The sequence below is a fragment of the Staurois parvus genome, unplaced genomic scaffold (genome assembly GCF_062004578.1).
Source record: "Staurois parvus isolate SC_StPar_1 unplaced genomic scaffold, SC_StPar_1.0 ptg000137l, whole genome shotgun sequence".
Classification (NCBI taxonomy): Eukaryota; Metazoa; Chordata; class Amphibia; order Anura; family Ranidae; genus Staurois; species Staurois parvus.
The window spans coordinates 15,605,001-15,632,604 of record NW_028317933.1 but is presented as its reverse complement, the minus strand read 5'-3'; the positions used below and the strand labels follow the sequence as shown (position 1 = coordinate 15,632,604).

General features: G+C 42.3%; 2 protein-coding genes across 2 annotated transcripts in view; both read left to right on the top strand.

Annotated features, from left to right (window-relative positions):
* The window catches only part of ZNFX1 (zinc finger NFX1-type containing 1), a 43,900-nt gene extending 24,393 nt beyond the window's left edge, over positions 1–19,507 (top strand). The window contains exons 7-14 of the mRNA XM_089673395.1: positions 247–355; positions 796–1,043; positions 3,579–3,718; positions 6,460–6,614; positions 6,717–6,862; positions 8,218–8,328; positions 13,076–13,171; positions 16,142–19,507. Coding sequence (XP_089529521.1) covers positions 247–355; positions 796–1,043; positions 3,579–3,718; positions 6,460–6,614; positions 6,717–6,862; positions 8,218–8,328; positions 13,076–13,171; positions 16,142–18,583 — 3,447 coding nt within the window. The 3' untranslated portion in view covers positions 18,584–19,507. The remainder of the gene's footprint in view (positions 1–246; positions 356–795; positions 1,044–3,578; positions 3,719–6,459; positions 6,615–6,716; positions 6,863–8,217; positions 8,329–13,075; positions 13,172–16,141) is intronic.
* Positions 19,508–23,615: 4,108 nt separating this feature from the next.
* The window catches only part of CCNDBP1 (cyclin D1 binding protein 1), a 44,600-nt gene continuing 40,611 nt past the window's right edge, over positions 23,616–27,604 (top strand). The window contains exon 1 of the mRNA XM_089673394.1: positions 23,616–23,755. Within this exon, the coding sequence (XP_089529520.1) occupies positions 23,698–23,755 (58 nt within the window). The 5' untranslated portion in view covers positions 23,616–23,697. The remainder of the gene's footprint in view (positions 23,756–27,604) is intronic.

Sequence of the window (27,604 nt, the reverse complement as noted above, 5' to 3'; positions counted from 1 at the left end):
TCCTCTAGGTGCCCAAAGCTGAACCCCTCCAGGAAAAATAAATATCTACAGCCCTGACACAATGCTGTTGATCACATAAAGTAAATTTTGCTATGTACTACCTACAAGAAGGACATGTGGAAGCTTGGCCTTGAACAGTTCATGCTTTCTGTTTTTACTGAATAATTGCTGCAGAAGTCTCCTTAATCATTATAAAATTACACTATATACACTGAATAAAGCTTAATAATTATCATTTATTTCCAGGATAATGATGACTTCTACACCCCTGTGAAAGGAAAAATATCAATCATTGTTGAATGGCTTGGGCTTGGATCCTCACAATTTATTCAGACAGTAGATCCCGCTAGAGCAGGTAATGTACACCCTTCATGTGTTAATAGATTAAAAAGGCATTAGTCAACAGAACCCAAAAAAATACTTACTTACTAGAAATGTATGGTAGGTAAACCTAGAACTTCAAATACAATCTACTAAAATCTCATATCACTTTTGCAGATTTATAACTCTCAAGCTGGCACAGCAGGGACAGCCACACACTGATCAACATTCAGGCCAGTCCCTGCTGGCCCGGCCAAATTTTGATCTATCTGTGGCCAGCTTTAGATTCATTTTCTGGTGAAATATGTTTCAAGCGCTAGCATTGCAGTATGATTGCACACGGTTTTCTTCAGTACACATTTAGCCATATTTCCAGAGCCCATATAGCACAAAGCAAATGGTAACTTCACTACCAGGAATCACTTGTATACAAAATGTTAACTCTTCAAACTCTTGGTTTGGGTGCTCTTCCAGCTCTCCAACTAGACCTTGAGGAGGTGGATGTAGAGGAACCAGAAGAAGAGAAGTTGATTGACATTCAAGAAGAAGCAGACATAATTCAGGATGAGCGTATACTTGATGATGAAGATGAAGAGGAAGCAGCAAGACGCAGAAAAAGGAAGACTAAGATAGAGGACAATGAAATCGCAGACCTTCTGCTCGCAATGTCACTGAAAAGCAAGGACTCAGAAGAGCCACAGGGAACAGAGGAGGGTTGGCAGGTAGATTTCAGTTTTCCTGTTGTAGTTTCTTGTGTCTCATAAAATGTTTAGACAGTTAAAGCGGTATTAAACCCAAACATAAACATTTATTATATTGCCGCTTGACAATTATTAGATGGGATGGCTGCATTCATTTCCCTTTTTAGTCTTTCTTTATTCTATTTTCATCTGGTGATCCACTCAGTAAGTCTTGGGATGAAACCATTCAACACTTGCAGGGGTGATTAACCTCCCTAACGGTATTCCCGAGTGTAGCTCGGGGTAAAATGTCAGTACCAAAAGCGGTAACCCCGAGCTACACTCGGGCTTACCATGCGGCGCTGCATAGGGAGTCCCTGCAGAGCTTACCTTGTCCTTCACTCCCGCGATGTGTCCCCTGCAGCGTCCCCGGCCATCTCCTCCGGCTGATGCCGGCATCCGGCTTCTGTGTTCCGGTCCCTGTGACGTCGGGACGTACGGGCGCCGCCAGCGGCGGGAAATTTGAAAATTTAAAAAAAATGTAATTTTTTTCAAAACAAATTTTACATAGTAAAACATTGCTCTTTCAACCCATTTCACATACATTTTGTCCCTAGTGCGTTGTCCTGTCCCCTGTCTGCATTTTGACTGTTCTTTCTGCCTGGAAACTTAGAAAAGTCCATGGCATCCAAAAAGCGTCCCTTTAGGTCAAAAGCGGGTTTAGATCAGCTAGAGAACAGCGATAGTAAATCAAAACCACTTGCAAAATTGAGTGATAATGATTCGTGGAGAAATTCGTCATCAGACACTGAAAACAATTTTGCGACTTTGCTCAGCGATGTGCGAACTTGGAGCTATATTTCAAATTTCAGTGTTTTTGGTTTAATTATATTATTGAATTAAATGTATTATTATTATATTATTATTTTTTATGATTATTTATTAAATTATAATTTATGATTTTGTGTTTCAAATTTTATCATACTCGGGATGTTTACTAGACTCTTGTTCGGACAGATTTCAGTGAGTTATTCCTAAATATTACAGCCTACAATAAAAAAAACTACATATTTCCATGCAAAATAATGGTACCACTTTCAGCACCAAAAATCTGAAATAATCATACCGCTAGGGAGGTTAAAATGATCAGCTTTTATTTATTTATGTAAAACCTTTATCCCAAAATGAAAAAAAAAAAACAGATTGCTGTAGCTGATTATAAATTATTAGCTGGAGTTCAGCTTCCAATTGTTACTGTATTTAAATCTGCAAATGCATCTAACACTCTCTCCAGACTGACAATGCTGCTGTCCAAATATGCCCCCGGCATGCAGAGTGGTGTATGTATACTACAGGAGGTGTGTTACTGGCCAGAGCACCAGGGGAAAACAAAGGGAAAAAGCTTTAAAAAACAAAATGAATACAGCCACCAAATCTAATGACTGGTAAGCTGCTATATGTCACATTTTCGGTTTTGGGTTTAATACCGCTTTAAAAGATATTTAAACCTAAGAACAAAAATGCAATATATTACAGCTTGCTGATGCTTAGTTGTGATGATTTCTTTAGTTTTCATTTTTTAAGTTGTGTACATTATCTGTCAATACAGGAAATACCTGTTGATCTTGGCAAAATGAGTGTCCTTGTGATTTTCTGTGTGCTTAGCAAATATCTCAAATAATGTGATTAGCTTACCCAGATATTTTCTGTGAACTACAAAATACCTCGTCCATTTGTAATGGATATAGGGAAGGGAGGACGGTGTTTATAGTCCAAATCAAGAGCACAGCCTAGGATGACAATGCTACTCCTCAGCAGATACAATGTGGTGAGGGAGCATCGTCACACTAGGATATGAAGTGTATTCCTGGCAAGACCACCAGTTGAAATATTAAAAAAAAAGCCTGAAAAAGGAAAACTAATGCAGCCACCACATCCAAACGCTGGTAAACTACAATGTATTACATTTTTGTGTTGGGGTTTAGCTATGCTTTAGAAACAAATGTGGACAATTAAAGCCCATTTGTAGTTTTATGTAAAACTAAATAGAAATATTAAGGGTGCCGTAAAATTGATCATTTTGTGTGCCTGGCTTTTTTTCTTCTCCAGAGTGACTCTGTTGCTAAAATCTATAGTAAAATCACCAGCACAGCCTTCTGCAAAGAAAACATGGAATACTCAATTCTCTTGCCATCCATGTCCCTGATCACTCCTGTCATGATGAGAAAGCACCTCCTGAAGATTATGCAGAATCTGGGAGTCCTGGTCTCCCTCTGCACTCAGTGGTTTGATTTGCTAGCTCTTACATCACAAATGTATCCTCTAATGACAGGGTCCGGCGGGAGAAACTACAGCATGCTGCACGAAACCAGAAAACTGACACGTGTCAGATTCTGCTCAATCTGCAGCAGATGCTTTCTCATCATTACAAGAGGGATTAAGTTTCTTTGCAGGGGGGTATTTATTTTCAATATTGATTTCAGCAACAGAATTCCTTCACAAATAAATCCTGAACTTACACTGATAGAAAGCACTACCGAGGCATGCATGGACATCTTTATCATTTGTCTTTTATAGATGACATCAAAACAGAAAAAGAAGAGAAAGCAAAGAATGAAGTGTGAACTGAGGAAGACGGATGCAATGACAGAAGCTGAGGTTGACCAGATTGAGGACTTGTGGCACCTGGACTTGAAAGCGCGATGGAGACTGTACAGGTAATAAAGACACTTGAAGATCACAACATGGCAGCAAAGTTCACAAATGGAAAGAGCCTTTCATTACTGTTTCTGAAAGAACGGGGGTGGGGTGGGGGGTCATGTTTCCTATAGCAATTAATTATATTTTTTATTTTATTTTCTAATCTATGATATCATGAGTTGACATTCATGTCTCAGTTATTGCCTGACACATATTAGTTTTTCGTGATAGGCTGTCTTAGCTGTCTTGTTTTAGCTTCATTATAACTAAGGCAGACAATCATAAAACAGTAAGGACTCGTTTACATGTGGTGCCCTCTGAAAAACAATCCATGTTCAGATCGCTCTTCAAAGACCATTTGATAGGCAGTGAGCAGGGGTTATATCACCTCCTCATTAGCTGTCTTAAACCCATTAACCATGCACTAGCGTGCCTCAATCGCATGCATATGTACACCCCCCTCTGCTGCCTTTGCAGCTTAAGGGGTAGTAGTTGGAGTGAGGTAAAAACAGCTCAACCGCATATTTTTACTGCCCCCAATCATGAGTGTAAAGGAGACCTAAAGAAAAGAAGCATTCCTTTAACTATACCATTGGATAGTGGTTGCCAGGGGATGATGTACCATTGTTTAGGGAAATATAATTAGCTATAGAAATCTGTAGGAGTAAATAAACTATTAACATTTATAGTGAAAGGGACAACAGACTGCCAAACAGTAGGATGTGACTCAATCAAGTCAATAGCTTTTTCACTTTTAAGTTCTACCCAGGGACCCCAGTAGGTAGTTGGTGTCTGTGTTTTTTTTAAGCATGCTTACTATATTCACACTGCAAGATCAACTATCAATCCCACTGCAATACTAAACATCAACTTGTGGTCCACCACCACCTTCAACTCAATGCAACTAATAAAATGTCAGTATGCCACCATGTTCTGCAGCATTCTGTAACACTGCATTAGCTGTTGTAATAACAAAAATGTTCATATTATTTCTAAACAATTTGAGTAGAGACATGTATTTGATCTTAAAGTGGTTGTAAAGGTAGGCATTAACCTCCCTGGCAGTATTCCCGAGTGTAGCTCGGGGTAAAGTTTCAGCACCACAAGCGGTAACCCCGAGCTACATTCGGGTATACCATGCGGCGCTGCTCCGGGATCCCTTCATCTCTTACCTTGTCTTGCGCTCCCGAGATGTCCCTCCTGCAGTGTCCCCTGCAATGTCCTCCAGCCGCTGCCGGCATGTGTCTTCCGGGTTCCGTTCCCTGCGACGTCAGGAAGTACGGGGACGGAACTGGCGGGAAATTTAAAAATGTGAAAAAGTGACATTCACTAAATTCACTAAAATCACATAGTAAAACATTACTGTATCAAACCATTTCACATACATTTTGTCCCGAGTGCTTTGTCCTGTGCCCTGCCTGCATTTTTACTGTTCTTTCTGCCTGGAAACTGAGAAACGTTCATGGCATCCAAAAAGCGTCCCTTTAGGTCAAAAGTGGTTTTAGACCAGCTAGAGAACAGTGATAGTAAATTAGAACCACTTGGGGAATTGAGTGATAATGATTCGTGGGGAAATTCGTCATCAGACACTGAAAACGATTCTGCGACTTTGCTCAGTGATGTGCGAACTTGGTGCTCTATTTCAAATTTCAGTGTTTTTGGTTTGATTATATTATTGAATTAAATTTATTATTATTATATTATTATTTTTATGATTATTTATTAAATTATAATTTATGATTTCGTGTTTCAAATTTTAACATACCCGGGATGTTTAATAGACTCTTGTTTGGACAGATTTCAGTGAGTTATTCCTAAAAATTACAGCCTACAATAAAAAAACGACATATTTCCATGCAAAAAAATGTACCACTTTGAGCACAGAAATACTGACATAGTCAGACCCCTAGGGAGGTTAAGGTAAAAAATATTCTGTGTTCTGGCCCCACCCCCCCTGCCTCCCCTTATACTTACTTCAGCCTGATCTCAATCCAGCACTGTTTCTGAGAGCAGCATTGTTGCTCTCTCTCTCCTCACTGATTCAGAGGCAGCAGTGGGAGCCATTGGCTCCTGCTGCTGTCAATCGCAGCTTTTGATGAGGGAACAGGGAAGCACTCGGAGAGGGGGATGGGGCCATGCACTGTGTGTCAATGGACAATGAGCCCGCACGAGTGCCCCCATAGCAAGCGGCTTGCTATGGGAGCACTTGGCAGGAGGGAAGATCCCAGAAGAGGAGGATCAGGGCCGCTCTGTGCAAAACCATTGCACAAAGCAGGTAATAAGAACATGTTGGTTATTTTATGCACTAACATAAAAAAATATTCTACTGCCTGTGCCCCCCAACCCCTTCAGTAAATACTTACCTGAGTCCTTCAACGATCCAGCACTGCAGCCAGCTGTAGCTCTTCTCTCCCCTTTCCCTGCTCTCACAGGCTGCACTGATTGGCTCCTGCTGTTGTCAATCAAATCCTAGGAAGAGGGTGCAGGGGGCTTGGCCGAGCCACGCTGTGTGTGTCTATTGACACACAATCCGGCCCTGGAAGGTGCCTGCATGGGTGCCCCCATAGCATACAGCTTGCTATGGGCACACACTCAGGGAAGGAGGAGCGGGCAGCGCCAGTGGAGGACCTCAGAAGGGATGGTACGGACCACTTTGTGTGATACCATTGCACAGAGCAGGAAAGTATAATTTCTTTTTTTATTTTAATAAACAAAAAATGAAGGTTTACAACTGCTTTAATTTACTTTCTGCTTTTAGGTACTGGATACAACTCTACCAGCGGGATATTCGTGTAAAGATTCTGGTTCATGAACAGAATTATCAAGAGCTAGCTGATCGTTTATCAGAACTTAGACAAAGACAAGACTTGCAGATCCTTCAACAAGCTAAAGTCATTGGAATGACAACCACAGGTTAGCAAATTTGATCTGCAGATGAACATAACAAGAGAATGCTTTTTTTTCCCCCCATCTGAATTGCTAAACCAGTCCATGCTTTGATTTTTCTCTCACCAGGTGCAGCCAAATACAGGCGTATCCTTCAGGAAGTACAGCCACGGATTGTCATAGTTGAGGAGGCAGCAGAGGTCTTGGAAGCCCATACCATAACCACACTCAGTTCTGCTTGTCAACACCTCATTCTCATTGGAGACCATCAACAGGTAGAAACTCACAAATGTCCCACACCGATGCTAGTGTTCACTTTATTATACAGTATTTATTATTATTATTATTATTATTATTATTATACAGTATTTATATAGCGCTAAAAGCTTTGCTCAGCGCTGTACATTATAGTGGGGGACAGAACATGAGACAATACAGTAACAAAACAAAACACGAGGGGGTCAAGGGCCCTGCTCTTTCGAGCTTACAATCTGGGACCTTACATGTATGTCAGTGCAAAACACATTTTTTAGGTTTTAGTTAACAATGCGGAATGGTTAAAACCCCTTGTCGTGTTATTTCTTGCTATATTTGTACCTATCAGGAGATTTTCAATCACTTCCTGTCCTGGACACAGAACATCAAGTGAGGGGAAATCCCATCTGGGAGAACTGTCAAAGGTACTGGTGTCCCCCATTTGCAGATTTCATCTTACCTCCTGTTCTGCTGACAAATCTAACATTTTGCATTTTCTACCATTTTGTGTCCAAGAGACAATGATCACCAGGATAAATAGAGAACGTGAATCTTCTCACTGTGATGAAAATAGAAAAGTGAACTCTATGGGGTTTTTAAACATTAATACTTTTAGACATTTTACTAGCTTTTTCTTTATTTGTACTTAATACATACAAAATGAGGACAGTTGGATTTGGCATGAGGGATTCAGTATGGTAGTATTTGGCTTGGGTTTAATAGGTTTTGCTGCAAATGCTTTCAGTTCTGTTTTTGTATTCAGGTTAATATGAAGTCTATTCACAACACAGTTGAATATGAATTCAGAAGAAACACACATACAGTGGGGCTGATTTACCGAAACTGGAGAGTGCAAAATCTGGTGCAGCTGTGCATGGTAGCCAATCAGCTTCTAACTTCAGCTTGTTATGTTAAGCATTGACAATAAAACCTGGAAGCTGATTGCTTACTATGCAGAGCTAAACCAGAATTTGCACTCTCCAGTTTTAGTAATTCCACCCACTGTCTGCTAGCTCTTATGGACATGATTTTAAGTTAGGCAGAAGCAGTCATCAAGTAAGCAGGTAAAGCTGGGCTTTCTTATTAGAAAGCCGAGCATAATCTGAAAAAGAACTGTCATGGAAGGACCCTGTACAAAGTATTTATTTTATTTTTAAAGTTAAAAATGATGACAGTAATGAAATAATATGAAAATCGAAATCCAAAACCATTATATTTTCCCTTTAAAAAAGAAACTCTGGCTAAATGATTATGTCAGCATTGGTAGATACTGTAAATTAAATATTTTCTGCATTGATTGTAGTACCTAACCATCACCATATATGAATACATTTCCTATTGGTTAATCTGATGTTTGTTGTATATTCTATTGTAGCTGAGACCAAGTGCAAATGTTTATGATTTGGCCAAGAACTTTAACCTTGAAGTGTCGCTATTTGAACGTCTCATAGAGTCGCAACTGCCATTTGTGCGTCTAAACTACCAGGTAAGGAAACAATTATAATGACCACGGCTTCACACATAGTGTTTCTTGTAGAACATTGGAGTTTTAAATATTGCTGTAACTTACAAGACCCATCAATGTTTCCAAATGTTACTAGCTTCATTCTCCATCCACAGACTAAGGCAGGGGGGTGACCCAACTGGGTTCTTAAGTTCAGTACAGAAAAGTGAGGTTACTAACCTGGCTCTGTTGTCAGCAGGGTTGTGTAAATTTCAGAACTGGATGGACAGAAATAGAAATCCTGACATGCAAACCATATATGCAATTATGTCTATGAAGAAAAATATTATTTTATATCACTTTAAATTCAATTAATTTTCATGAGTTTGAATAGAAATGGAAAACAGAAAACAGATTAGAATATATTGAAATGTTTGCAAAAAGAAGATATATTGGATTAGTACTGTCTGGCTCAAGTGAGGGAGCATCCTATCCTAGGTATTACGTTTAAAGAAGTCCATTCATTAAAATCCAGGGGGATAAGTCTTATAACATCATCACTTTTGATGCCAGTAACAGGAAACCCTGACTTTCCGCCTGGGTTTACTGATCCCAGATTTTGTCATTTCTTAAAGGTAGGTAAGCTCCATCTGTGTGATTTTTGAGACTCAAATAGCTGGAAATCTATAAAAGATATACAATCCATGCTTACACCATCTTTACTGACATGGCAGGTGATACAGCTACGGAACTGTTATATTTCACTACCTCAGGATTCATGTCCCGTGATCATTCGACTCAAAAAAAATCAGGCTCTCTTTCCAAACGGACCAACAGGTCTTGACAAATGAGTTGATGGTGGTCCTTCTGATCAGGTGACAAGTTCTTTGGAACACGTTTTGTACACACTTTTCTCATGTTCAAATCCTGAGTCACGATTTCATGAACAATTGACCAGGTATTTCCCGTTTCCTCTGCAATCATTCTGATAGTAAACCATCAGTCACGGTTGAGAAAAGACCTCACTGCATTCTTTTCCATTTTTGACTAAGAGGGGAGTCTTCATTGTTTTTTGTCTTCAACACCTTCTTGTCCTTCCTGAAAGGCCTTGTGCCATCGGTACACTCGTGCAGATGTAAGCACAGCTTCTTAGTAAGCTTTCCTCACCATTTCCAAAGTTTCTGATGCACTTTTACCCAACTTCACACAAAATGTTATCGCGTATTGGTTTTCCAAACTCGCTTGCATTTTTTCCAACATGAGGCACTTGAACAGGGTGTCACAAAAAAGAATGTCTTGACTGCAACTGATCAGTGTTCTAACGTATACCTGGCACCCCACTCCAAGTGACCTTGGCCAGCTTCTCCCTTCACAGAGCCCTTCTCGAGCGTAGGAACTTCATTCTCATTATATTCTGGGCACACCTCATTGATCTCAACAGAAGCTGCACTGTATGTTTTCTAAGGCTGACCCAACTTGTTAGCGTTGCAGAGCAAAAAGGTAAACACTCTTCATATTTTCTGGACATTTTTCTGGTCTCTCCCTTGATCAGGACCTAGCAGCATGGTTGTTACATCTCAGCCCTCTCTCTCTCGAGAAGTAGATATGACCAATCATTGGTAAGACACCTCCTTCACATGGCAAGGGCATGTATACCGGCGCATTGGATGTCCTCCTGTCCACCAATGGTGGGTCACTGGATTAGAGCACAGAATTAGATAATGCATATGGAAGAGCTTACGGCATCAGTGAAAACACAGGAAGCTTGTTTTTGCAAAACCTGGAGTGGTTGGATTCATTTCACCTCAACGGTGAAATATAAGGCATTCTTTCCCTTATCCTGTATCCGAAAGTAATTATCTAATATGGTGACCGATAACACTATGGAAGGAAAACTGTCTTTCTTTTTTTTGGAGGGAGGGGAAAAAAAGAAAATTATGTGGGGCTCTATGTATCATCTTTGCAAACAAAAATATATATATATAATATTATTAAAGGGGAAGTACAGCCAAAGCTCATTTGGCTGTACTTCTCCTGTGGATCAGAGTACAGTTCATTCTGCACTCCTGTGACCCGTTTTTAGCTGACAGTAGGCCAAAGTCTGCTGATGTCACTCACCTGGTCCAGGCTGGGGAAAGATCCTGACTTTAAAGTCGGTATACACCAAGATCCCTGGACCGGCAGCTAGCTTAGCCTGTCAGTGATCCACTGAGAGCCCAATCCAGCCCTTCTCACCCCTTCTACAGCCCAGAATTCCAGTGAGTGCTGGGGGGGCAGAGCAGAGAACTGGAGACTGGCAGTCCCAGCTCTCTGCTCAGAGTGGAGGGGGAGAACTGAGCGATCAGCAGTGTCTGAACCGACGGGGGACAGATGCAGCATCGATCCGACCACCTAGGTAAGTATAATTTTTAAAAAATTCCTAAACTTACACACATGGGTGTACTGTAAATGTGTACGTTGTACTTGCCAATTAGAATGTTGTGTACCTGGATAGTAGTGTATATTTATAGTTCTTGTTTTGATTTATTGTATATTAAGGCTTATGTATGTGTGGAATTTTTAAGAAGTTGTTATAAATAAAGAGTATTAAAAAAGAAAGACAACAAATTAAAATTCTGAGCAAATGTACAAAAAAAGCTAAATAAATGTGGGTGTCGCCAGAATAACAGAGGCTAGTTCACAAATGCATTCCAGATCTGTTCCAGATGTATTTCTGCATCAGCGTTTTTAAATGCATTTTTGATGCGTTCCGGTGCGTTTTTGATGCATTTCTGGATAGGTTCCAGATGATTTTTTTTCTGTTCTTTTTTTTTTACTGTACTGGGGTTCAATGTGCTTCTGATGTGTTTCATTGTGGTTGGGTGCATTTGTGATGCGTTTTATCACGTTCCAGTACAGTTCTATGCAGGAAAAACACAGCATTTTCTACTTTTATTCTGGAACCGGAACACACTGGAACTGCAAGCACTAGTGTGTACTATGGCATTGAAAACCATGTAACCTACTTTCTATGTGTTTTGGATGCAGAAAAAAAGCCCTGGAATGCATGTGGTATGAACTAGCCCTGAATGCTTTAATATTGTCACGTATGACACATAAAATAGCAGTGTTATATCAACCATCTCTCTCGTGTAGCACTGCCACTGTAGGAACTATCTAAGAAGAGGAGTTTGGCAACCTAAATGTGTTTTCTTTTTTTGGGGGGGAATTTAGGTGACTTTTTTTACATATAATAAAACCCCCTAGGCTTCTTGAGGCTGATTTACTAAATATTAAGCCCCCCTTCCCCTACAAAAAAAAAGAAAAAGAAGGACCAAAAGGAGTGGTTCACTTGTCCTACCACCCACTCCTTCAAGCATCCGCCAATGTCAACATCCAATTTCTTGACTGTGATGCTGGGCCAGAGATGGCACAATCATGCGAACACTTGGTGCCTTTGCAGGTTTTGCCATTGCAGGAGTTCTCAAATATTTGACACAGATCATTCCCCTGCTGCAGATTCATGATCTCATGGTTTACTACAAAGTTACAATGCTGTGGTTTGACCACTGGGGGAGAGGAGACTTAAAGAAGTTTACCATCGCTGTATATTGTGACATCAAGAACTTAGGCTCCCAGACATGAAGTGTAAAGAAAATCGGATGAATAATTCCGTATTCGGACAGATCATTCGATCTTTGCATAGTGTATACACAATTTTCGACTTCCACTTCCAACCCACCAAACCGAAAAATACAGGGACAAACTCCAATTTTTTTTTCGTCTGTGAACAGCACGAACGATTTCCTGTAAATGTGTGTTGTTTTCGTACGAAAATAATCGAATACGAAAGACATGATCGGAAGTTGCCATTGACCCGGAAGAAATATTATAGACAGAAACGGCATGATCAGCAAAAAAATGATGATGGTTCACACAGGCGTGGCTACAGGGTCACGCGTACATTACTTCACATCCTAAGCTACTTTATAACGTCTGTATGTCAAACCAAAAAGATTCAAAAATCGTATGAGAATTTTCGTACAATAGTAACAACAGTGGTTATGACTTGCTGAACAACAACGAGAAAAATCGGATGATATTTCATCCGATTTTCTTTTAGTGTGTATTGGCCTGAACTATAGTCAACATTTCTTTTTCTTTTGGTTTTGGATAATGTGGGGAAGGGTTGCTGCAATCCGGACATCCTTAGAGAGATTTTCTCTCACTTTCTGTTCTGGGGACAACCTTTTATCAGACAGGAAGTTAGGGATATTCTGCAAGAGGGAAACAGACAATAATAAAAACCTGATAGGGGATGTAGCAAATCCATATGTAACTAAAAGAAGCATTTTACTGCTGTTTGTGATGCTTTTGGGGAGTTTCCCTCACTTCCCATCTGGAGAAGAGGGTGTCCTAGGGCAGCGAGTAGGGGGAAAACAGTCTAACAGATATCCCAGACAGCGGTAAAAACCTGACAGGGATTCGTATCCGTCCGTCCCCACTCTTTTCCCATTCAAAACAAAGAAAAATTGGTTATAGATAAACTTTACTTTGCTAAAGCATCCACAGGTGTTGAGCAGAGAAGACTCAGAAAACAGTCATTCTGCAGGAGGGACCTACAAATGTACTGTAAATGTTTGACAAGATTACAGTGTTTCAGTAAAGCACCATGAAACTTGAAGTATAGATCCAATACAATGTTTGTCTCTTATTTGTTTAAAAAAAGTATATTTTATACTTTTTGACTTCTTGTGCCTGACTGGTTTATCTAATTAACATGAACTTTGAAATGTTTATGTCATTTTAGCATCGCATGAGGCCTGAAATAGCTCGATTATTGACTCCTCACATCTACAGAGAGCTGGAGAACCACCCTTCTGTATTGGAGTATGAAAATGTCAAGGTGAGCAATCGTTTTTTTTTTTTGTCCTGTACACAGAAAATTAACATTTTCGAACAAATGGTTTAGTAATAGCCTCAAATTTTCTAAGTACAGCTTCCCTCTGGATGAAAAAAAAATTGGAAACCCATTTAGAACCTGGTAAAAGTATCAGTGATATTAGCATTGTCTAGCAAAAGGGTCTCCAAACTTTCTAAACAGAGGGTCAGTTTACTGTCCTTCAGACTTAAGGGGGCTGGACTTTGGTTATTAGGAGAAGAGGTCGCAACATCAGTGGGAATAAACAATGCCGCATCTTTGTTGTCAGTGGGAGGAACTGTGCCTCATCGTTAGTGTCATTGGGCCCCATGGTTGAAGTCATTGGGATTAATTGTGCCCATCTTTGGTGTAATAGAGAGGAATTGTACCCCATTGTCAGTGTCATTGGGAGGAACTCTGCCCCTTAATTGGTTTCAGTGGGGGGAATTATGCCCTATTGTTGGTATCAGTGAAAATAGCACCCCACAGGCCAGGTAAAAGCAAGCAAAGGGCCGCATCTGGCCCCCAGGCATTTGGAGACCAGTGGTCTAGAACATAGTCTGTGTACAGAACAGAGTTCCAGGACTACCCAGAACAGGCTGCCTGCAGTAAATTGAGTGGATACAAGACCAATCAAACTGCACAAATACAGTGCCCTGAAAAAGTATTCATACCCCTTGAAATTTTCCTCATTTTGTCATGTTACAACCAAAACCGTAAATGTACTGTGTGATACACATAAACACAAAGTGGCACGTAATTTTGAAGTGGAAGGAAAATGATAAATGGTTTTCAACATTTTTTACAAATAAATATCTGAAAAGTGTGGTGTGCATTTGTATTCAACCCCCGAGTCAATACTTTGTAAGACAATCTCTCACTACAATTACAGCTGCAAGTCTTTTGGGGGATGTCTCTACCAGCTTTGCACATTTAGAGAGTGAAATTTTTGCCCATTCTTCTTTGCAAAATAGCTCAAACTCTGTCAAATTGGATGGAGAGCGTCTGTGAACAGCAGTTTTCAAGTCTTGCCACAGATTCTCAATTGGATTCAGGTCTGGACTTTGACTGGGCCATTCTAACACATGAATATGCTTTGATATAACCATTCCATTGTAGCTCTGGCTGTATGTTTAGGCCTTTGTCCAGCTGGAAGGTGAACCTCCGCCCCATTCTCAAGTCTTTTGCAGATTCTAACAGGTTTTCTTCTAAGATTGCCCTGTATTTGGCTTCATCCATCTTCCCATCAACTCTGACCAGCTTCCCTATCCCTGCTGAAGAAAAGCATCCCCACAACATGAAGCTGCCACCACCATGTTTCACGGTGGGGATGGTGTGTTCAGGGTGATGTGCAGTGTTAGTTTTCCGCCACACATAGCATTTTGCTTTTAGGCCAAAAAGTTCAATTTTGGTCTCATCTGAGCAGAACACCTGTTTGCTGTGTCCCCCATACTCTTTCCATTTTTGGATGATGGATTGAACAGTGCTCTGTGAGAGCTTGGGATTTTTTTTATAACCCAATACTGCTTTAAACTTCTCCACAATTTTATCCCTGACCTGTCTGGTGTGTTCCTTGGCCTTTATGATGCTGTTTGTTCACTAATGTTCTCTAACAAACCTCTGAGGCCTTCACAGAACAGCTGTATTTATGCAGAGATTAACTTAAACACAGGTGGACTTTATTTAGTAATTAGGTGACTTCTGAAGGCAATTGGTTCCACTAGATTTTAGCTAGGGGTATCAGAGTAAAGGGGGCTGAATACAAATGCACACCACACTTTTCAGATATGAATTTGTAAAACATTTTTTAAAACTCTTTATCATTTGTCTCCCACTTCACAATTAAGTGCAACTTTGTGTTGGTCTATCACATAAAATCCAAATAAAATACATTTACGCTTTTGGTTGTAACATGAAAAAATTTGGAAAATTTCAAGGGGTATGGATAATTTTTCAAGGCACTGTAAGAGAGGAGCAGTGACTGGTTTACAAAACTCTTACACAGCGACAAAGTGCAAACACAGTTTAATGCACTCTTGCACAAATATTAAAAAAAATAGAAAAAGACCAAGATTTAAGTAAGAATACACATGCCGTTGGTGTTTAGGCAATATTTCTCTTTAGCCCGAATTTCAGTTTTAAAATAATCACTTTGCCCAAAATGGGAAGTTCTGCTTGTTTGCTGCCCCCTCCCTCCTCTTTAAAAATGTACACTTTTGTTGTGGGGGGGGGGTTTGACAGGTACCCGCTCCAACGTCCTCCCTGATCCCCTAGGCATTCACCACCCCCCCCTCTCTCTTCGCCTGCAGCCTTCTGGGACACATCACAGGTCCCAGAAGACTGCAGGACCATCCACAGAGCGCAGAGTGGCTCCACAGCCGTTTTCCCTCAGTTAAGATGCCAGTGCCTGGACCCAAAGCCCACTGAAGAATCGACTCTGGTGAAAACAGAGCTGGATCCCTGTGTCCTTATAACAAACATCAGGAGCTACAGTATTTGTAGCTGCTGACTTTTAATTTTTTTTGGGAAAGACTGGAGCTCCTCTTTCAATTGAAAACAATACAAAACCAATGATAGGTTTAGGTAAAGTTGCTAAGAGTAGCAGAAGTGCAGCAATGGAAACTCCCATATTCCCTTAGGAGAAATTTACAAATAAGTGGGTGCCATTCTGATCTTTGAAAAAGCTAGTCTCAGTCTTTAATATTCCAGATATTGACCTGCCATAAGCATACAAAAACCATGTCAATATCAAATCAGAATTTCTGAGCTGCATAATTTATGCACAGCTAGCTACGTTTGACCACCAGGAAACTAGCATTACCCAAGAACATGTTTATGCCTAATTGCTGTGTGCTGTTGCACTTTGAACATTGCTCCTAGCCTTATGAAATAACGGCAACAGATTGCTGGCCTTCTTTAACTTGTAATAACATTTCTTTTTTTTCCACATTTTAGGGGGTATCATCCAACCTCTTCTTTGTGAAGCACAATTACCCAGAGCAAGAGATTAAAGATGGGAAGAGTCACCAGAACAACCATGAAGCTCAGTTTGTGGTGGAGCTCTGCAAGTACTTCCTGAATCAAGAGTACAAGCCATCTCAGATCACCATCCTCACCACTTACACAGGGCAGCTTTTCTGTCTTCGCAAACTTATGCCGGCCAAAATGTTCTCTGGTGTTAAAGTTCATGTTGTGGATAAGTACCAGGGAGAGGAGAACGACATCATTCTACTCTCACTGGTCCGCAGCAACAGAGATGGAAAAGTGGGTTTCCTTAAAATTGCCAACCGCATATGTGTGGCACTGTCTAGGGCCAAGAAAGGATTGTACTGTATTGGCAACATGGATATGCTGAGTAGCGTGCCTCTCTGGAGCTGTATTATTGGTACTCTGAAACAGAGGGCTCAGGTAGGGAACCACCTTATGCTCTACTGTCAGAATCACCCCGAGACACATAATCTTGTAAGTTGTGCCAAGGATTTTAGCTCTGTACCAGAAGGAGGCTGCAACAAAAAATGTGAGTTCCGACTGGACTGTGGACATGTGTGCACACGTGTGTGCCATCCATATGACCAAGAGCACAAAGAATACCAATGCAATAAGAACTGCCAGAAAGTGTTATGTAAGGAAGGGCATAGATGCAACAGTAAATGTTTTGAGCCCTGTGGAGAGTGCATGGTGAAAGTGGAGAAGGTGATACCATTGTGTGGCCATCTGCAGATGGTGCCATGTAGCATCTCTGAAAATACATTCAGTTGCACCTTGCTCTGTGAAAAGACCTTAGCATGTGGTCATCCATGTCCGAAGTCATGTGGAGATTACTGTGAAGTGCGCTGCCCAAAAGAAATAAGTGCACAGCTAAAATGTGGTCATACTCAACAGATTAAGTGCTGGCAGAAGGGAGACCTAGAAAATGGCATGCCAATGAGATGTAGACATCCTTGCAATGCTACGTTAAGCTGTGGTCACCATTGTGGTGGTAATTGTGACAGTTGTTTTCAAGGAAGATTTCATATTGGTTGCAGACATCCCTGCAAGGCTGTTTTAGTTTGCTCACATGAATGTAGAGAACCATGCACAAGGGAATGTCCTCCTTGTAGCAGACCATGCCAGAACCGATGTGTTCATAGCCAGTGTAAAAAGAAATGTGGAGAGAACTGTGCACCATGCATGGAGCCCTGTTATTGGAATTGTCAGCACTATACATGTACTAAGCTATGTTCTGAACCCTGTGACCGCCCTCCATGCAATGCCCCTTGTGACAAACAGCTCCAATGTGGACACCCATGCATCGGTTTGTGTGGGGAGCCCTGTCCTGCAAAGTGTCGAATATGCAATGAAGATGAGGTCACTGAGATATTCTTTGGCTTTGAGGAAGATGAAGATGCATGTTTTGTACAGTTAGAGGACTGTGGACACATTCTTGAGTCTTCAGGTATGGATACTTACATGGAAGGACAGAGTGACCCTGAAGAGGGAAGTGCAATTAAACTGAAAGAGTGCCCAAAATGTAAAACTCCCATAAGGAGAAACTTGAGATATGGGACTGTAATTAACAAAACTCTAAATAAGATTGAAAAAGTCAAAGAACGAATCACTGGGCCAGACACTGAGAGAAATGAAACTAGTTTTAGACTCAGAACAAGTCTACAGCAGAAGGTTGATATAAGAAAAACATTTCCTGAAGAATATAAAGGATTAAAAGAGAAACTGGACAATCCAGACACACAAATCAGGACTTTGCTTAACCTGGAAAATATGATGCATTTCTATGAAAGGCTAGCAAAACTGTCTAATAACATTAGTAAGGTTGAAGTGGAAGAGAGGTATAATTTACAGGATCGTTTACAGCTGATTAAGAAATGGCTGGAGAAGCCCCGTTCATTCCTCTCAGAGCAAGAGTTATCTGATCTGCAGACTGAAGTGGCACGCTTCACTTACCTTCTGAAACTTCTTGTGAAATGTAAAGAAGCCGAAGTGAGGATCACACCAGACATCCGAAGGGAGATACATTTTCTAAGAGATATATTAGTAAGTGATAAACAATTTACCAAAGAGAATGAAGTCTTTGTGAAGACAAAACTAAAGGAACTGGATAAAAGTCTTCCAAATTCAGGGCTTGGGATAACAGAAGTTGAACGTGTGATGATTGTCAAGGCCATGGGTCTTATGAAAGGACATTGGTTTACGTGTCCTAACAACCATGTATATTGTATCACAGAATGTGGTGGAGCAATGGAGCAAAGCCAATGTCCGGTATGCAAAGAAGGGATTGGTGGAACAAACCACACACTTCTGAGAACCAACAGATTGGCTACTGAAATGGATGGAGCTCAAAATGCAGCTTGGTCAGACACTGCAAATAATATGATGAATTTCCAGAATCTCTTCGACTAATTTCCTTCATAGGCTTTGTAGGCGTAAAAATAAAAGAATGAAATTAAAGTATACCTCCAGTAAAAACTTTTTTTCTGCATAAAGCAGGAAAAGGTTAGAACTTAGGTCAGGTTTTTATGGTGTCTGTTTTCCCCTTTTTGTGTTGTCACCAGGGCAAAAGATAATGGGAAACCACCCAAAGGGAAATACAGAAGTTAGAAAAACCTGGCAGATCAAAACCCTTCCATACTTTATTCCAAACTAAACCAGATGGAATTTCATTTTAAAGAAGTGTTTTGGCCAAATATGGCAGTAAATGATTCAAATGCAGTAACTGATTCAAAACTTTTTTTTTTTTAATAAATCCATCTTGTGTACAGTAACTGGTTTGGTTATATATTTAAAAAGAAATTTAAGAAGTAGTGTCCCAGTCGAAATTTCACATAGACCTCACCGTCAAAGTGTCTGATTTGGCTGCGGAGAAGGTGGCAGACATGTTTTGACATATATATATGTACTGTCTGATCAAATCAATGTATGACATTTCATGTATGTGTTACTGGTGGAGGAAATGTTCAGGCAGCACTTGCAGGAGGCAGAGGAGGGACAGACAATGAACTACAAGCTTTGATTATGCTTGGCCCTGACAGTAGAATACTATATATTAATGGAGATGTGAAAAATGTTTGCTATTTTTAACACTGTTTATAAATCACTTAGGTGTAGCATATTATAACTGGAAATTTATGAATTTTAATGCACTCTCCACGAAGATAAATCTTATATAGAAAAAAATGATTTATTTCAGTACAGGATGTAGAAATGAATTGTGCGCATTAACGACTAATACAGAAATTTTCATAAAGTACAAGTTACGAATAAAGCTTTATATATGAAATTATGTGCAGTATTGAACTACATACAGTAAACATATTCTGCCCATTGTGTTTCTGTTTTGTCTTCCTTCTCTAGCTTAGGCTAGGCTCACATATTTGTGAAGATGCATTTGTGTGGTTACAGCAGACTAGGTATTTGAACGGAGAAATACGGGGAAAAAGTCCCTGTCCCTTTTACTGAAACATACCCACAAGGAAGCTGCAAGGAACTGCATGGTGCTGTAGCACTATGCAGTGTTAGCAATCTGAAACAGCATTGCATTTTCAGATGCATAGGGTTGCCATTATGAAATAATTGCACCCCTACACGTCTGATAAAGAGCATTATATATTGGCTGTGGGTATGTCTTCAGTTTACACATGTTCCCAGACCCACATATGTGTGAAGCATGTACCCAAAGAACCCCCAGTGGGACTTTAATGCAGCAACAGGATCATACATATATTGAAAGAGACATTTGGTTAAAAAAGATTTTTATCAACTTTATTACATACACATTTCCAGTGTAATTGTAAAGTTTTTTGTTACATAAATAGGCATTGTATATACAAATATATAGATCAAAATGAGGGACAAATAACGAGGACAGATTGACTTTGAAATCAGCGACAGTTGGGAACTATGGTGTAGCTGTGGGGCGGGGAATACCTCCGCTGACTATGATTGGCTGTAGCTTTGACCATTTCCTGTCTGGAAATCTTAGGTGGGTTCAGACTCAGACTTGCGATCAAACACACCTGAGCTCATCACCACTCTAAGAACCTAAACACCACAATGTGCACAGACACATGGTCCAAAATAGAGATCCTTAACCACTTGCCTATCGGGCACTTTAACAAAAAATTTAAAAACCAGGATGCCCCTTAGCTAAATATTGTTGAATTATAATCAAGGGGTATCAATGGGTAAACCCCTAATACTGAAAAATGTAGATGCCGGCTCACGTGAATAACACAGCGGTGTCCTCTGAACCTAATGTAGCATAAGAAGAAAAGGGGGGGGGGACAAAGAAAAAGAGATCCCTAAGGTCAAGGGGTCCCGATGAGGACAAACTGCGGCTTACATGAAAAAGCAGTTCAAACATTTATTGCACAATAATTAAATGACCATGTAAAAACATGAAATTGTAGACCTCACCACCAACAAAAAAAAGTAAAGGATGGAGATGACGTGATCATCCAAAGTGACGCCAGGTGCATAGAGGTCCCGGCACCTATGTGAAAGTACTATGCCATAGGGGGTCATGCACTAAATGAGAAAAAATAGAAGAGCATTTAATTATTCTGCAATAAATGTTTGAACTGCTTTTTCATGTAAGCTACCGGGCACTTTACCCCCCTTCCTGCCCAGGCCAATTTTCAGCTTTCAGCGCTGTCACACTTTGAATTGCAATTGCACTGTCATGCAACACTGTACCCAAACCAAATTTGTATCATTTTTTTGAGACAGATAGAGCTTTCTTTTGTTGGTGTTAAACCACCAATTGGTTTTATTTTTTTGCTAAACAAACTAAAAAAGACACATTTTTTTAAAAAAAAGTTTTTCTTAGTTTCTGTTATAAAGTTTTGTAAATAAGTAATTTTTTTCCTTCACTGATGTGCTGGTGAGGCTCCACTGATGATCACTAATAGGCAGCACTGATGGGTACTGACAGGCATCATTGATGGGCACTGATAGGCGGCACTGATGGGTACTAAAGGGATCATTAATGGGCACTGATAGACTGCACTGATGAGGAGCCACTGATGGGCATTGGCAGGCATCACTGATGGGCACTGATAGACTGCACTGATGGGTACTAAAGAGATCATTAATGGGCACTGATAGACTGCACTGATGAGGAGCCACTGATGGGCATTGGCAGGCATCACTGATGGGCACTGATAGACTGCACTGATGGGCACTAAAGAGATCATTAATGGGCACTGATAGACTGCACTGATGAGGAGCCACTGATGGGCATTGGCAGGCATCACTGATGGGCACTGATAGACTGCACTGATGGGTACTAAAGGGATCATTAATGGGCACTGATAGACTGCACTGATGGGCATTGACAGGCATCACTAATGGGCAGTGAAAGGCAGCTCTGATAGGCACTGATATGTGACATTGATGGACACTGATATTTGGCACTGATATCTGCCATTGATGGGCACTAGTCTGCGGCAATGATGGACACTGAAAGGCAGCACTTATAATCAGTGCCCAGATTATCCGTGTAGATGTCCCCTCTAAGGAATGCAGCTTACCGGCTCTCCTCACGTGCTATCAGCATGAGGAGTTGACTGCCGATAACCAGCATTTCCTGTTTACATGGGATCAGCTGTGATTGGACACAGCTGATCACATGGTAGACCCTACGTCATCTGCTCTATACCGCAATCGGTGATCCGCTGCGTCCTAGGGGGTGTCCATGCGTATCTAGATTGGGAGGATGTCAAATGATGTCCTCCCAGAGCAAGAGAGCTCCCACCTATCCGTCATTTCCCTATATGGCAGGCGGGAGGTGGTTAAAGGAAAACTTTTATTTCCCATGCAGTGGGGCTGTGCATGAGTTAACTGCTCGTTTTGTCCAGGGACTCAGGGAAAAGCTGTACTTACCCCGTCCTCCAGAAAACAGCGCTTCCCCACATCCAGCGGTGGACTGTTCCTGCTGTCCTCCTGTCCGTAGCCGGTCTATAGGCATGATGACGTCAGGAACAGCCCATTCACAAGACCGCTAGCGTGCGGGGAGGGAGGGGCAGGAGCAGTGGATTAGGTAAGTATATCTCAGCTTTACCATCTCCTAGACTAGGGGTCTCCAAACTTTCTCAACATAGGGCCAGTTTACTGCCCTCCCAAACTTTAGGGGGCCGGAATGTGGCCAGTGGGAGTAGAAAATATCCTGGTGTCAGTGGGAGTAAATCTTGTCCCCTCTTTGATAGTAGGGGGAGGAATAGTGACCCATGATTGGTGTCAGTGGGAGGAATAGTGCCCCATCTTTAGTGTTGGGGGGAAATAGTGCCCCATTGTTGGTGTCAGTGGGAAGAATAGTGCCCCATCGTTGGTGTCAGTGGGAGGAATAGTGCCTCATCGTTGGTGTCAGTAGGAAGAATAGTGCCCCATCGTTGGTCAGTGGGAGGAATAGTGCACCATGACTGATGTCAGTGGAATAGTGCCCCATCATTGGTGTCAGTGGGAAGAATAGTGCCCCATCGTTGGTCAGTGGGAGGAATAGTGCCCCATGACTGATGTCAGTGGAATAGGGCCCCATCATTGGTGTCAGTGGAATAGTGTCCCATCATTGGTGTCAGTGGGAGGAATAGTGCCTCATCATTGGTATCAGTGGGAGGAATAGTGTCCCATCGTTGGTGTCAGTGGGAGGAATAGTGCCCCATCGTTGGTGTCAGTGGGAGGAATAGTGTCCCATCGTTGGTGTCAGTGGGAGGAATAGTGCCTCATAATTGGTATCAGTGGGAGGAATAGTGCCGCATCATTGGTGTCAGTGGGAGGAATAGTGCCCCATCATTGGTGTCAGTGGGAGGAATAGTGTCCCATCGTTGGTGTCAGTGGGAGGAATAGTGCCTCATAATTGGTATCAGTGGGAGGAATAGTGCCTCATCATTGGTATCAGTGGGAGGAATAGTGCCCCATCATTGGTATCAGTGGGAGGAATAGTGCCCCATCATTGGTGTCAGTGGGAGGAATAGTGTCCCATCGTTGGTGTCAGTGGGAGGAATAGTGCCTCATAATTGGTATCAGTGGGAGGAATAGTGCCCCATCATTGGTGTCAGTGGGAGGAATAGTGCCGCATCATTGGTGTCAGTGGGAGGAATAGTGTCCCATCGTTGGTGTCAGTGGGAGGAATAGTGCCTCATAATTGGTATCAGTGGGAGGAATAGTGCCTCATCATTGGTATCAGTGGGAGGAATAGTGTCCCATTATTGGGGTCAGTGGGAAGAATACTGCCTCATTGACAATAACTATGTCCCACTGTTGCTGACAGTGGGGAGAATAATGCCCCCCCCTCAAGTATCGGATAAAAGCAAGCAAATGGCACACTTCTCTCCTTCTGTGTCTTGCAGTTTCCTCATACTAGTCAGACAAGTCATGGCACAGCCCGTCTTCCGCCCCCGAGCTGCCCGTCCGTTCTACCCTTTGTTTTAAACTCTATGGTACCGGAACTGAGGTGTGGGTGTGCTGCTGTTAGATTTCCGACGGGCTTCTGTGGACGGAGAGCGGTGGTTCCGGGAAATATGGAGCCGCTACAGAGGCTGCTGGACAATCTGCGTGCTGTGCTGGGGAAACTGCGAGGTGAGGCCGGGCTCTTCTCTCTCCATTACCTGGAATGGATACACGGGGAGGAATAGAACGGGGGGGATAGATATGGGACACCATGTGTGGGGAGCACATGTCCTGCACTGCTCTGCTGTCTGTCATTATTACAGAATACGAATCCTGACTTGCTTTGGTGTTGTGGAACTACAATTCCCAGCACTGCCTTCCTGCCAGAACATGTGCCAATGGGAACTATTTGTTCTGCGTGCAACTATGAAAGCTGAAATTTCCCCACACTTCCTGTCATGTCTCTGCAGCAGGAAATGAAGCGAAATCTCCTAGTGGGGACACGAACAGCAGAAAAAAACAGAGGTTCTGATCTCTCCTCACAGAATGGAAATAGGTGTTGGCTGGAGTTCAGGTATAAAGTATAACTAAGGCAGCTTTCACACAACTGTTCCGTATGTCTGTTTTTCATCTGTCTGTTTACGGATGAAAAACGGACACCCATGTATTTCTATGGACTAGTGGATGTAAACGGATAATCATCTGTTTACATCCATTAATGTCCGCATCTGCGTCACGCATCCGTTAAACCCTATTTTTCTTCCGTAAAAAAAAACGGAACGGATGTAGACAGACAAAAAACAGATGTAAACGGACAAAAATGGATGTAAACCGATCCGCTTTTTTCTTTGAAAAAACGTGACTGAACTAATGAAAAAAACGGAACTCCCGTGTGAAAGGACCCTAAAGGGTTTTTTCTTTTATTTTGCATAGAGTGGAGATGGATTAGAACCCCTGTGAGGCCTCCATGGTTGTCTGTGCCCCCGCTAGGGAGATTCACCCTCTCAAATTTAACCTATTTACCATTATCACTGAGAGTGAAGGAAAATCTCACATTTTGGGTTGTTACTAGAAAAATAATAGAGGGAGAATCTTTCAAAGGGAACACTAGTTCTGGTTGCAACTAGGGATTCTCTTACTTTGGAGGGATATCCTCTCACTTCCTGTTTTGACTATGGACAGGAAGTGAAGGGAAATCTTCCCAATGGGACACAGATGGCAAAAAAGAAAACCTGACAGGAGTTTTAACCCTACCCTGTCAAAAAAATGTCTTTAGTTCTACTTTGAAAATGATGTTTATGTGGCATGGATCACAGCTCCAGGAACACCTAGTGGACCATGACCTGTGCAGCTGTATTTCATAACCTAGTCTGGTCAGGCAATGGAACTTTAAAGAAGAACTCCAGGCAAACTTGTTATTTTCCCATACAGTAGGGTAGTGCCCACACTGCTTGGGTTGACTGCTCCTTTTGTCCAGGGGTGCAAGGAAAAAGCTATACTTACCCGATCCTCTGGAAAACAGCGATTCCCCACGTCCAGCGGTGGACTATTCCTGTCGTCCTTATGTCCAGAGCCGGTCTATGGGCGTGATGATGTCAGGAACAGTACATTCACAAGAGTTTTAGCCTGTGGTGGAGGTAGGACTGGTCTTGCGCTCGGAGGATCAGTGGATTAGGTAAGTATATCTCCACTATCCTTACCCCAGCAACAGTGGGACATAGTTACTGGGCAGCACAGGTGCACAATTTCACGTATATATACATGATTTTGCAGTTCCGGGTAGGGGACGTGCGCCCTACCTGTGCCACCATTCGCGGCCTCGGCTGTCAATGACCGGGTCCCTGCCGGTGATTCCCGCCAGAACCTGGCGATCTCCTGAGTATTACCAACGGGGGGGAGAGGCCTGTATATATATAATACAGATCTCTCCTCTGTCAGCTCCTGCACAGTGTAAACTAAAGAAGTCCAGTTTTCCAAGAAAAAATGGTGCATAAAAAAATTATGTTAAAATGAGAGCTATCATCAAATCTGCTTGCAATCTTTTTTTTTTTTTTTTGTATGACATCAAGGGGGTGTTAAGAGAGACCATTATCCTGTTTATGGGGTGCATGCTGGGAAGTCACAACGTTTATGATCAAGTCCCAAATACAGTTTCTTATAAGTATTCATATTTCTGAATAGCTATCATTTACAGTCTTCTACCATGCAGATTGTTTTCCAGCATGAAATTAGCTTCAAAACAAATATAAATATGGCAGGTTTTGGATATCCATTTCTCATAGAAGGGGTGTGGAGGCCTAATTCACTTTGTTACCTCCTAGCATAGGGATATTTGGGTTCAAAATGCTAACTGATGAAGGTGAATATGTCTTTATTCTGGCTATACTGTCTTAATTTAAACATTTATGAAACATGCCGAAGTTTTAGAATGTTGGCTGATAAGTAGTCTATCAGAAATGTTTATTCCACTAAGGAATTTACAAGCCTAGGTCTCCGAATTGCTCAAGCTTCTGAGGATGACCGTTTATGTAGGGTTTTCAGACTGAAATGGGGAATTGGGCTAATAGGCATGTGAGGCCTGTATCTGTCCTGGTCTGATAAGAAGGACCTGGCATCCATTAACACTTGTGTATTGCACCAGAGGCTTCCTGGGGGATGAAGAGAAGGGGACCACTGCTGTTATTCACCAACTTGTGCTACAAACTGTCATGGATGGATCTGAACAACATGGTGTCCTTTCCCTTCCACAAAGCTTTTTGAGGTTTCAGTAATCATTACCATTACATTTATGTCCATTTGAGGAATTGGAGAAGTGAAGGTGGAGGAGCAGTGGACACCAGCTTTGAGATCGCACAAGCTTTGCTTGCTTGGTGCAATCTATTGGGTTATTTGAGAATATTTTGACTATAAGGGTGCACCAATTACAACAGTTGGTAATCTTTTTGATGCCCCCACGGGATCCAGAGCATGGGGGTGATGGGGTGGGCATTCCCTCCCACAGATTTTAGTTGTGCCTCCCCACACAAAGCCAACCCTAACTATACTTCCCTAATCTGATACTTTACCACCCTAATTTGACATTATACCACCCTAGCCTGACAATACCATCCTTGACTGAAACTATACTGATCTCAGGTATGCGTTGTGTGTGTGTGTGGGTGCCTCTGGTACCTGTGCCTAGGCTGTGTGCCGTGCAGAGATGGGAGAAGGAGCTGTGCCCCTGTCTTCTGCTTTGCTAGCAGTGCCCCTGTCTTCTGCTTTGCTAGCAGTGCCCCTGTCTTCTGCTTTGCTAGCAGTGCCCCTGTCTTCTGCTTTGCTAGCAGTGCCCCTGTCTTCTGCTTTGCTAGCAGTGCCCCTGTCTTCTGCCCTGCTAGCAGTGCCCCTGTCTTCTGCTTTGCTAGCAGTGCCCCTGTCTTCTGCCCTGCTAGCAGTGCCCCTGTCTTCTGCTTTGCTAGCAGTGCCCCTGTCTTCTGCCCTGCTAGCAGTGCCCGTCTTCTGCTTTGCTAGCAGTGCCCCTGTCTTCTGCTTTGCTAGCAGTGCCCCTGTCTTCTGCTTTGCTAGCAGTGCCCCTGTCTTCTGCTTTGCTAGCAGTGTCCCTGTCTTCTGCTTTGCTAGCAGTGTCCCTGTCTTCTGCTTTGCTAGCAGTGCCCCTGTCTTCTGCCCTGCTAGCAGTGCCCCTGTCTTCTGCCCTGCTAGCCGTGACCCCTGTCTTCTGCCCTGCTAGCCGTGACCCCTGTCTTCTGCCCTGCTAGCAGTGCCCCTGTCTTCTGCCCTGCTAGCAGTGGCCCCTGTTTTCTGCCCTGCTAGCAGTGGCCCCTGTCTTCTGCCCTGCTAGCAGTGGCCCCTGTCTTCTGCCCTGCTAGCAGTGGCCCCTGTCTTCTGCCCTGCTAGCAGTGGCCCCTGTCTTCTGCCCTGCTAGCAGTGGCCCCTGTCTTCTGCCCTGCTAGCAGTGGCCCCTGTCTTCTGCCCTGCTAGCAGTGGCCCCTGTCTTCTGCCCTGCTAGCAGTGGCCCCTGTCTTCTGCCCTGCCAGCAGTGGC